The sequence below is a fragment of the Hirundo rustica genome, chromosome 3 (assembly GCF_015227805.2).
Source record: "Hirundo rustica isolate bHirRus1 chromosome 3, bHirRus1.pri.v3, whole genome shotgun sequence".
Taxonomy (NCBI): domain Eukaryota; kingdom Metazoa; phylum Chordata; class Aves; order Passeriformes; family Hirundinidae; genus Hirundo; species Hirundo rustica.
The window spans coordinates 96,614,195-96,625,139 of NC_053452.1; the positions used below are offsets into that span (position 1 = coordinate 96,614,195).

The window sequence follows — 10,945 nt, forward strand, 5'->3', positions numbered from 1 at the left end:
TTAATTCTTCTTGTGATGGTTCCCAGCACTTTTTGGCTATACAGCTGCTGCATGTCAAACTGACAGTTCCAGGGAATGGTGACTTCAAGATTTCCTTCCTGAGCTGTACCTACCAGCTGATACAGTTGTAACTGTTCCAGCTCCATGTGTCAGTAGGTTAAAAGTGTTTAAAAAACTCTGAAAAGGAACATGGAAGTGTTCTGAGGAATTTCATTATTATGTGTCAGCTACATGACAGCAGTAGTCAAAAAACAAGATTGTTGTCTTAAAAACAGTTTAGTAGTTACAGAAAGGCTTCTGGAAGTGTGAAATATGTATTTGACCTCCTCCTTCACTAAGGTTTAAATTCTGGAGTATGCTACCACTGAGAAGACAATTGTCCTAGGTTACAATGTAAGATGTGCCCAAAGTATGTATTCTATCACCATCTACATGAGCTGTTGAAACTAGGTTGGGCAGTGCTTCCCTTGCCCCCTCCCTCCAGACCGTCTTCTGTTAATGGCCCGTCAATGCCCTGCTGCATGACTCATAGGTAACTCCCTCCAGGAGCTATCTCTGTTTAATGGGCAATCAAGGACCCATTGGAAGACTGATAAAATGATATCAGCCCAGTGTGAGATGCTCTGCCCACGGGGAGGAGCCAGGCATTCCCACCTGGATATAATCTGGGATTTAGGAGAGCACAGGCAGCCTTACCCACTGGATTCCCAGAGGACAGGAGCTACCAGACCTTTCTGTGGGAACAGTGCTTCAACAAGACCACTTCATCTGGACTGCTACCACCACGGTGTCAGGTTGTATTCTGACTCTGTCAGTGATCTTTTGTACTATTGCATGTGATTTATTTTATTTTATCTTACTTTTTTTTTCTCTCCTATTAAATTGTTTTTTTCTGACTTGGAGTCTCTCGCTGGTTTTGCCTTCAAGCCAGCACATATTTTTTGGTCCCCAGCATGGAGTAGCAAGGGGGCAGGTACTGAGAAAAGTCAGAATTACAATTTTGTAGTGAGGAAAAAAAAAAACCAACCAGCTGTCCACTATGATGCTCAACATGCTTTCATATATCTTATACCTAGCTCTCTACGTTTTCCCACACATGGGGCAGTATCTGCCGGTCTTAATGTTCCTGTGTAGACCAGGGTATGGTACCAAAATTCCTTTATTGGTCCATTATGTTTATTGTATGATAACCTCTGAGGCAATGAGCATCATTTGGAATATATACTCTATTTTGTTTTCTTGTCCTGGTCCAGAATGCTACATCTGGGCTCTCAACAATCGCATCCAGCCCCTGTGGGGAGGGGTAAAGAATGCTTTTTTTCAGTCTTTTAGGCCTGGCACAGCAGTTTTCAAAAGTATTGGGTTCTTTCTAGGTGCCAAGGACAGCATAATATTGTTGTTAGTTCTGCTTTGTCTTCTTTGCACAGCCTGCACCATGCTTAAAAATCAAACACTACCTGGGGTGGTGCAGTGTCTCCTTGAGAAAGAGGGAAAAAGAAACAAATGCAAAACAATGGCATCCCTGTCTACACAAACTGTCATAGAGGAAACAGGAACTGCATCTACTCAGACGGTCACAGAGGAGAAAGGAACCAAAAACAAAGCAACAGTGTCAGTGTCTACACAAGCCGTCACAGAGGAGAAAGAAACCAAAGGTGCCATCAGCATCTCCACACAAACTGTCACCGAAGCAGAACAACCTAAACCAGTGGCAGTTGCCCCTGTTCAGAAGAAGCAATCAAAGAGCAAATCAGTCCGCATAATGACTGATGAGGATGTGGCAGGACCTTCGCACCCAGCAGAAGAGACAGAGCCAGAGATCATCACCCGCTCTCTATCCCTGGGTGAACTGCGTGACCTGCGGAAGGAATTCACCCGCCAGACAAACGAGTCCATCCTAACCTGGCTGCTCCGCATCTGGGATGCCGCAGCCAATGACACCATTCTGGATGGAAGTGAGGCCAGGCGACTGGGATCGCTGTCTCGGGATGTGGTCATTGACCAGGGGATCGGGAGAGCCCAACAAACTCTCAGCCTCTGGCGGCGACTGCTAACAAGTGTGAGGGACAGATACCTTTGTAAAGAAGACCTCCAGGTGCACCAAGGAAAATGGAGCACAATGGAACAAGGTATCCGATGCCTGAGGGAATTGGCTGTGCTGGAGATCATTTTCTCAGAAGACGAGAGATTTCCTAAAAGCCCAGATGATGTCCAGTGCACATCGCAGATGTGATTGAGATTTGCACAGCTTGGACCAGAGATGTACTCCCGTTACCTGGCAACGCTGCAATGGAGGGAAGGTGAGGACAAGGTGGGCGTCTTGGTCAATAAACTGAGAATTTATGAGGACACTGTCACCGCCCCATTTCGTACCCATGTCTCATCCGTGGAAACAAGGCTGGCTGAGCAAGTCCGGGGCTTGATTGAAGAGGGCCATCAGAAACTGAAAAAGGAACTTAAGGAAGAAATTTACCACATCTTGCAATCAAGGACCCATTGTAAGACTCATAAAATGATGTCAGCCCATTGTGAGATGCTCTGCCCAGGGGGAGGAGCCAAGCATTCCCACCTGGATATAATCTGGGATTTGGGACAGCACAGGCAGCCTTACCCACTGGATTCCCAGAGGGCAAGAGCTACCAGACCTTTCTGTGGGAACACTGCTTCAACAAGACCACTGCATCTGGACTGCTACCACCACGGTGTCAGGTTGTATTCTGACTCTGTCAGTGATCTTTTGTACTCTTGCATGTGTTTTATTTTATTTTATCTTACTTTTTTTTCTCTCCTATTAAATTATTTTTTCTGACTTGGAGTCTCTCGCTGGTTTTGCCTTCAAGCCAGCACAACAATCAAGAGTGACCTGTTCGCACCCAGTCAGTGGAGTGAAAAGATGTTTCAGGAGACTGGTGCTGGTGCAGGCAGGTAGAGAAGAGGAGGCTTAGGCATGGTAGGCAGAGGTTCTGGTTGCACTCTTGCACTTCCAGGTTTCTTTCAGCTTGGTCTGTTTAATATGTAGTAGGCTTTGTGCAATGAATTATATCACATATTGGCAAAATACCGTTTACTTCAACATTGGTGTTCTTATGCAGATGTCTAGGTTTGAAAGACAGGTATCTGCTAGGGAAGGGTGGGGCTTCTTTAGGAATGGGGAATTCTAATCCCCTCCTTCTAAATTATTATAAAATTTTCAGTCAGAGCTATGGGGAAAGGAATAACAGTTCTTTACTAGTAAGTATAGCAAGGCAAACAAACAACAACAACTACGGCATTAATAATAAACAGAACCAAGAACCTCGAGGGGCTTTGTTTCACAAAGCCCGGGGCAGTCTGATCCCTTGGGATTCCGAGAGCACCAAACTGGAATGGTGGAAACTCTTGGGCTGGTGGCTGGAATGGCAGGATGTCCCTGGCAGGCAGGGGAAAATGTCCCAGCAAAGTGAGCAGTGCTGAAGGAGCCGCGATGGCCGGACAGGGCTGGCCCAGCTCCAGCAGGGCAGGCGAAGGGGGCTCCGAATTCCTGGGCACACAAGTAGATGATGGTAGATTTCCCAGGACTGGACTTTCTGTTGACAGTGGACTCCTCCCACAGCAAGCAGCACACAACTTCTTTGGGCAACCTGTGCCTCACCACCCCCAAAGTAAAGAATTTCTTCCTAATATTTAATCTAAACCTACCCTCCTTCATCTTAAAGCCATTTCCCCTTGTCCTATTTCTACATGCTCTTGCCAAAACTCCTGCTTTTCTTGACAGCTGTGGTTTTGTTTTGATTATTATACTCATAATTGTCCTAGGGTAACTTTATGATGCTTGTATCCCCAATCGTCTGTTCTGTTTGTGCTGTATATTGAGTCCTGTGCCTTTAAGACTGGTTCTAAGAGCAAGGAGAAGCGCGGAGTTTGTTTTGAGAAAACTGCCCGACTCCTCCACGTTCTTCTGTGGACGGGGTGTTCGGCGGAGGCTTGGAGAGACTGCAGGACAGAGATTTTTTTTGCTTTTAGTTAGTTTCAGCTAGCTAGGGCAGAGAAGTTCCCTGGACTGGTTTTTTCTTTTTTCTTGGAACTGTTTAAACCTGCTCTGGACTGAAAACCCAGGGGAGCACTGGGGGCTGCACCTGCAGCCCACCGGGGCCTGGGCCTCGGCATTTTCCAGCAGCGCCGGAGAGACTGGGACTGAGGAGAGACTGAGAGAGAGACGAGCTACACCCACGGCAAGGACTTTCTCAATTTGCCATCTCACTTCAGAAGGAGAGGTTTTATTGTTTCATATTATTCATTCTTTATACTTGTATGCACTTCATTTGTTTAGTAAAATAGTTTTTTCCACTTTTCTCCAAAGGGTTTTTTTTTTTTTTACCGGACCGGTTGGAGGGAGGGGCCACTTGGGTTTGCTTCCTTAGAGGGATCCTATACAGGGGTTTTCTCCCAAATTTGTCCCAAACCAGGACAATAATATATCATATTTTTTAATATAGTCCGGTAACACTGACAGACTATCACTGCCATTCTTACTGGATCCTGTGAAAAAGAGCAGCAACTTTCATATTCTGTGCTTGACACACAAGTGTGTGTTTTTATGAGCATGCTATCAAAGTAAAAATAACCTATACCTAGTTATTTTGCCTTGAGGGGGAGAATCAAACCTTCAATAAAGTTTAAAAAGTAATTTATGCTGTATGCTTAATGGTCATGGTAAAACTAGAGAACATGCGGTAGTGCACCAGTGCCGCATCTTACATTGCACTGGTGAGCTGATGCTCTTACCCCTCTTGCTTGCAGGGTTGGAAGTTGTAGTTTAGTGGTTACAGAGAAGGACGCAGATGTGTAAAGCAGGTGTAATCTAAAGAGTTTCATAATGCATATGGCTCTCCTGTCTGTTGTAACTCTTTCTAGACATGATAGTTTGTTTCATTCCTTGTCTACTGAAGAAGCCCTTTAGACTGTCCTTAAAACTGCCTAGATTCCCTTCTTACTGTGATACATTGAAATGGAGCCCAGTTGTACTCAATGACATCACAAACCCACCAAGGATTTGTATGGTTTACTCAGCAAGGAAGAGCTCTTCCTGCAGTAACTGGGCTGGCTCTTTTCCCAAGCGTGGCCATCCTCTGCAGCTCTATGGAGTGCCTCAGTGCCAGCGGCTCCACGTGCAGGAGACACAGCCACTGCTGCCTGTCAGCCAGTGGCAGTCCCACTCTGTGCTCGTAAGTCACTCACACTGATGAGAATTTACTTCTCTCTAGGTTCAAGGTGCAAGTTTCCGGGGCTGGAAGGAAGTGACGTCCATGTTCAATAAAGATGATGAACAGCAGTTGCTAGCAGGATGCAAGTCTCCAAAATCCAAAGGGTGAGTAAAACTGTTTGGTCTATCTGCTATTAAAATACACTCACTGGAATGGAAAATAGCTGTGCAAATGGAGCTGGATGCTGAGAAGCAGCAGTGTCCAACTGCTGGAAGTCAAATCAACACAGAAAGGTTTATGGGCAAAGCTATATATACATTAAGTTTACAATGAATAAGGCATGCTGTATTAGGAAAGGACAGATGACGTTTTTAACATTTTTAGTTTTGTCAGGAAGAAAAACTAATTTAGCTGCATCATTTTTTTACTGTAGAAAAGTAGTAAAGACTTGTGAGTAAAAGGGTCATTTTCACACTTTCTTTTTCCTCTTAGGGATTAATTATGGTTGAGTTTACAAATTCCCTTTTTTACATGCCTTACTCTCTCTTTTGAAGTCTTACTACACCTAGAAAGATTAAGTGGAGTAGCTGTACTAGGATCTGCGAGTCCTCCCTGCTGGCACTGAGCTGTGTTTTGGCACAGTTGTGTGCTGGTATGGTGAGAGCAGCTCCCTGGACAGACAACTTCCTGTTACAAGCATCTCTAGGCTTGACCTGCATGTGCTACCTCACTACCTTGGTTACAACCCAAATATAAGCATAGCAGTCTTAAGCATAGATCTTAAATATAAGATCTGTTCCTGACAAATATTAGCTTTGATAAGACTTGCTGTAGGAGGTTTTGGTTCCAGTTTACTTTGAAATAAATGTGTTTCAGAATGCAAGTGTGTGTGTATATATATATGTCTGTGTGTGTGTGTATATATATATATAGGGGGTGTATGTGCATAAATAAACAATTTAGAATATAAATCTGTATATTTTATTTCCATTTGAGTCTGTTCCATAAAAGTTCCCAGCTACTATCCCTGTGCAATTTTATGTTACTAAGATACTAGGCTCTTGTAATAATGCTTTGCAATTGATGATGAATATAAGAATCAAGTAATACAGTGAAGTATGTTAACAGAGTTGCCACCAATGTAGAAAGCTATTTTGTTATTGCTATAAGAACTGCCTGTTTTTAAACCTTGGAATATTTTCCTTTAATTATATACCACGATTTTTGCTTTACTTTAAGAAAAACATGCAACTTTTAAGTGTGCTGTTTACAAAATACAAGAAGAGTGTTTGGAGTCTGTGGCTGGTTTTAGCAAGACAAAAATTCTAAGGAATCATAAATTCAAAATCCAGTAAAGGAAAAATTATTTTTAAAGGTATTGGTTGAGTTGCTTCTGTTTAAATATGATAGAGCTAAGCTTTCATTAACGGAACAAAGCTTTTTTAATATAAATGTTTAAAAGAGATTCAGTGGTGTGGTGTTTTGGTTGTGGCTAAGGAATTGATATGCTACTACAGATAATGTTTTCAGTTTGCTTTTTAGCTCGTTGAACCCTAAAGGTTGTGCCTTTCACCCCTGTTGTTCAACCTTTCCTTGTGGCTCAATTATTTGATTAATCAATTATTTGATTATTTGCATAATATAAAGTTATGCATAAACATTTGACATTCTGTAATTTAAGTAGTTCATGCTGCAAAATTATTCAGGTTGAAGATTCTTAATGGGATATGAAAAGTAATAATATGAGTACCCTTTCAAATATCTGAGAGAAAAGTTCCAGGGGGGTTTTTTTGGGTTTGGGGGGGTGATTTTTGAGAGTTCTTACCAGAAATACAGAACAGCTGTTTTCATGTTATTGTGTGGCTCTTTATGAAAGTATTAATAAAAAGCCTGGTATCTTTAGAGTCCTAATACTGCATGCATCAACTGTTTTAAGGTATAAAGTTTGACTGATAAGGTGGCAACAGGTTTATGAAACTGAGTAACATAGTGAGTGTTAAAGCTGGTGTTAGAACATTTTCATATTCCTTCTACTATTGTACTCCTAGGGTTTTTTTAAATTTTATTTGTTTGTTTGCTTTACAGGGTTGTTTGTTTTGTTTGGTTTAAGTCCTAAATTGTTCAAATGCATTCTAAAATACTTCATACATTTCCAAAGGGAGCTCTGTGGAATTCACTCCACATGGGGTATGGGGTAGGGATGGTGGTGTCAATTCTCTTGTAATAGAAAATGACCATACTCAGTCCTCTTTTGATTTATCACTGCAAGATTATGCTGTGTTTAGGTTTATGTGCATGTTGAGGGTGTTTTTCCTAAAGCTACAGCAATGGATGTGCTGCCATAGACTGACAATGATTAGCACTCCTTACTGTAAAACATAATTTAATTGAATGTTTATTAATAACTACTACATCGTTAAATGAAGGACTTAATCACCACATCATTGTTATTTTCTAGAACAAACCTAAAATTAAAGGAAGAGATGAAGTCTGAAAAGAAGCCAGGATTTTGGGACAGTTTGGTCATAAAGCAGAATGTTGCATCTAGGAAACCAGATGAGATTGAGGGATGGGAACCACCACAGATTACCACTGCTAACTCTACCAGTGATGCAGCAACTCCTTTAAGTGACTATACAGCCTGGTCAGGCTGGGAAGATGAAACCAAAGGCTCCACAAAATACACAAACCTGGCCAGCTCAGGAAACAGTTCCAGGTGGAGTATCAAATCAGCTGGAAAGCTGGTTAGTATTCGACGTCAAAGCAAAGGTAACCTTACTGACAACTGGGAAGAGCTAGAATGATACTGGTAATGTGAAATACTTTATATGTAAGAAGAGAACAGTTCCATGATTTACTCACATGTTTAAACCAAAATCAATTCTGCTCAATATTGCACCTTTATACAGTACTTTGTTTTATTCAGATTGTTACAAATTTTTGCTCACCTGATAGTAAATTTTCTTATTACATTGTTAATAGCTATGTTTTCCACACTGAAAAAAAAGTAGAGAATCTATTTTGTGCCTATATTTCACATTCAGACTCTGCAGTATGTCAGATTGTTAGTTTTACCAAAAAAAAAAAAAAAAAAAGTAATTCCTTAGTGAATGTATACACTGGTTGTAAATTTGACTGCCTTATGAAGGAACTTCCACTAGCTTGAGGTCCTGCTTCTTTTCTGGTATTTGAGGGCCATTCAAAATTTTAGTTTTGATGCTGTCCCTTTTAAACTAAGAATACCAGTCTGTTATTGCAGGGAAAGTGCTCGTACTTAGTACTGTTTTCCAAATCTTCAGCCTCAGCATATGCATCAGCTTGTGCATACAAGATGCTTACTGCCACATTGTGCTGTACTCTGTGCGACATAGGAAAATACTATTCTAATGTAATTCCTTCCTTTACAAGATTGTCACCAACAGTTGGGTCAAATGGGTCTTCCAGAGTTGGGGTCTTTCTGTGTTTTGTTTTGTTTTTTTTTCCTGTGGTTTTTTTTGTTGTTGTTGTTGGTTTTTTGTTTGTTTGTTTTCTTTCTTTTTTTGATTGGTTTTGTTTGGTTTTTTTTTTAATATTGAACTTTTTTTGACAAAGATAAGTTTCTCAATTTTTAAAATGCATGTTATGCCCAAAATAGAAATGATTGAAAATTTGGAAAACAGCATTGAGTAAAGTGTAAGATGATCTCAATATTCTGGGGGAATATTGAATCTGGAGATAGGAATAAGTTGCTTCTTATGGAAGGGCATAGTTTTCATTTTTTTTACAATAGCTCTTCCTTGTTCTACAAACAACTTTTTTGGTTTTGGCTGTGTTTTTCCTTTCTTCCCACTGCATAAGCAATGATTAAATTATACTCTGGCATTTTCAGGGTAGCTGAGTAACTGAGCCATTGCAAGTATGTGCATGCACACAATTTCTGAAGCATTTTTATTGAAAAGTTCCATCTTATGAGCTACTGATACTTTGATTTTTTGGTAAAAGAAGGTGAAATGTTAAACTTGAGGTTTGAAATGTATATATGACTAATAAAAGTGCCTCTTTTTAGCATATTATCTCTCACTAGCGGTGCAGCTGATGTCAGATCCAAAGTTAGTTTCTGTTTTGTTTATATGACCCCCACAAAGGCTACTTTAACATTCATGAATGAAAATCAAACCAAAAGTTTCATAAGAAATGAACAGTAGGCCTTTTCTCTCCTGATTGTTAAGCTGGTGTAACAGAACTGAAATTTGACTGTCTAGCAATATGGCCAATGCAGTCAGAAGATGAAGCTAGCATGTTAGAGAAAATCAGCATTTTAACAAGAAAGTATAGCCCTTTATATAACAAATGTCTTGTAAACATATTTTTGCAAGAAGCTTATGGTGATGAAAAGGGATGCATGCAAATTTTTTTCTGTGCTTGTTTCTATTACTGCCACATTACTCCTCCTTTAGCTCTCTCTTTCTCCTCTTTCCTCCAATTCATGTATCGTTTTTTGGCTTGCAGTTCCTGCTTAGCTTTTTTTGGAAATTCCTGCTGAGATGTGCCTGAAGGGAAACTGTAGCAAAATGGTTTTAGTTGGTTTTTTTTGTTTGTTTATTTGGTTGGGGTTTTTTTTCCCCCTAATATTATTGGATGCTAAAAGATGTTGCTTTTAAGTTTACGAAAAAGAACGGTGATGTTTTGTGCTACAAAACAGAATCTTGCAACTAGCAAATATACTTGTAGAATTTGCATTAGATATTAAAAAGTATTAATAGGGGAGAAAAGGTTAGCATTTATATTGCATTGTTTAGTCTGTGAGTAACCTCTGTTTTTGCCTTGGGCAAGTATGTATGCTGAGGTTAATTATAGGAAAGAATTAGTATTCTTGGGTAAAGTATGCTGCATTTTATAGTTTATAGAATACCCTCTAAGGCATGAGCTAGTATTTAATTTGGTTGTTGGTGCTGATCTGAAAGAACAGAAAAAGCTCTGTAAGGAGCTCTTAATATTTTGCTCTCAAAGACGGACTGAGAACTTTTAATTTCACTCCTGAAGAAACTATTTATACTGTGACCAGTAAGGGTTTTGCCTTGCACATTATACTGTCAAGTGCCTGTTTCTCACCTTGATGATGTGTTTGATGCACAGCTTAACTGCAACCTTTTTCAATTTGTTTTTAGATGTATGAGAAAGAATATGCTCATCTGAAGCCTATTATAAAACAAAAGTGGGTAATTGAGATATGTAAAATTCCAGTTTCACTCCTAGTGATGAAAGTTTTGTTGTGCTTTTTAAGTGATATTTCCTCAGAAATAACCATTTTAAGGATCAACATTATTAAATTTAATATAATTTATTGTTATGCTTTAATAATGTATTTGTCTGTTGAGAACTCACTGGTGTGAGCTTTCCTTCTCATGTTTATAAATGTGTCTGAATTTTCAGGATGGGGTCCTTTAATCTTTTACATTTGTTAGATGCTTAACTACATTAAATGTTATAAGCTTAAGCTATACACAGCTCCATATGTGGAATAAGTGTAGAAAATGTCCCTTATATTTGTTTTGAAATTGCATTTCAATCTATGTGAAATGTTTTAGAAGAAGGTAGCATTAAGATTGTATGATAAGATTGCACAAAATAAAATATAGTTTATATTGCTTTCTCGTAGCCAATCTGCATGATTGTTGGCGTGGTTTTAACGGGAATTAAAAGCTTTGCGTGGCTGTTACTAGTCACTTAGCCCTGAGCAAAGTTCTTTCTGAGTATTTTTATTTATTAGCATCATTTGCAAA

At 39.9% G+C, this 10,945-nt stretch overlaps 1 protein-coding gene across 1 annotated transcript in view; it reads left to right on the forward strand.

Moving 5' to 3' along the window:
- Positions 1–10,945, forward strand: part of TDRP (testis development related protein) — a 31,491-nt gene extending 20,546 nt beyond the window's left edge. Inside the window, exons 3-4 of the mRNA XM_040060590.2 lie at positions 5,244–5,347; positions 7,642–10,945. Of these exons, the coding sequence (XP_039916524.1) occupies positions 5,244–5,347; positions 7,642–7,987 (450 nt within the window). The 3' untranslated portion in view covers positions 7,988–10,945. The remainder of the gene's footprint in view (positions 1–5,243; positions 5,348–7,641) is intronic.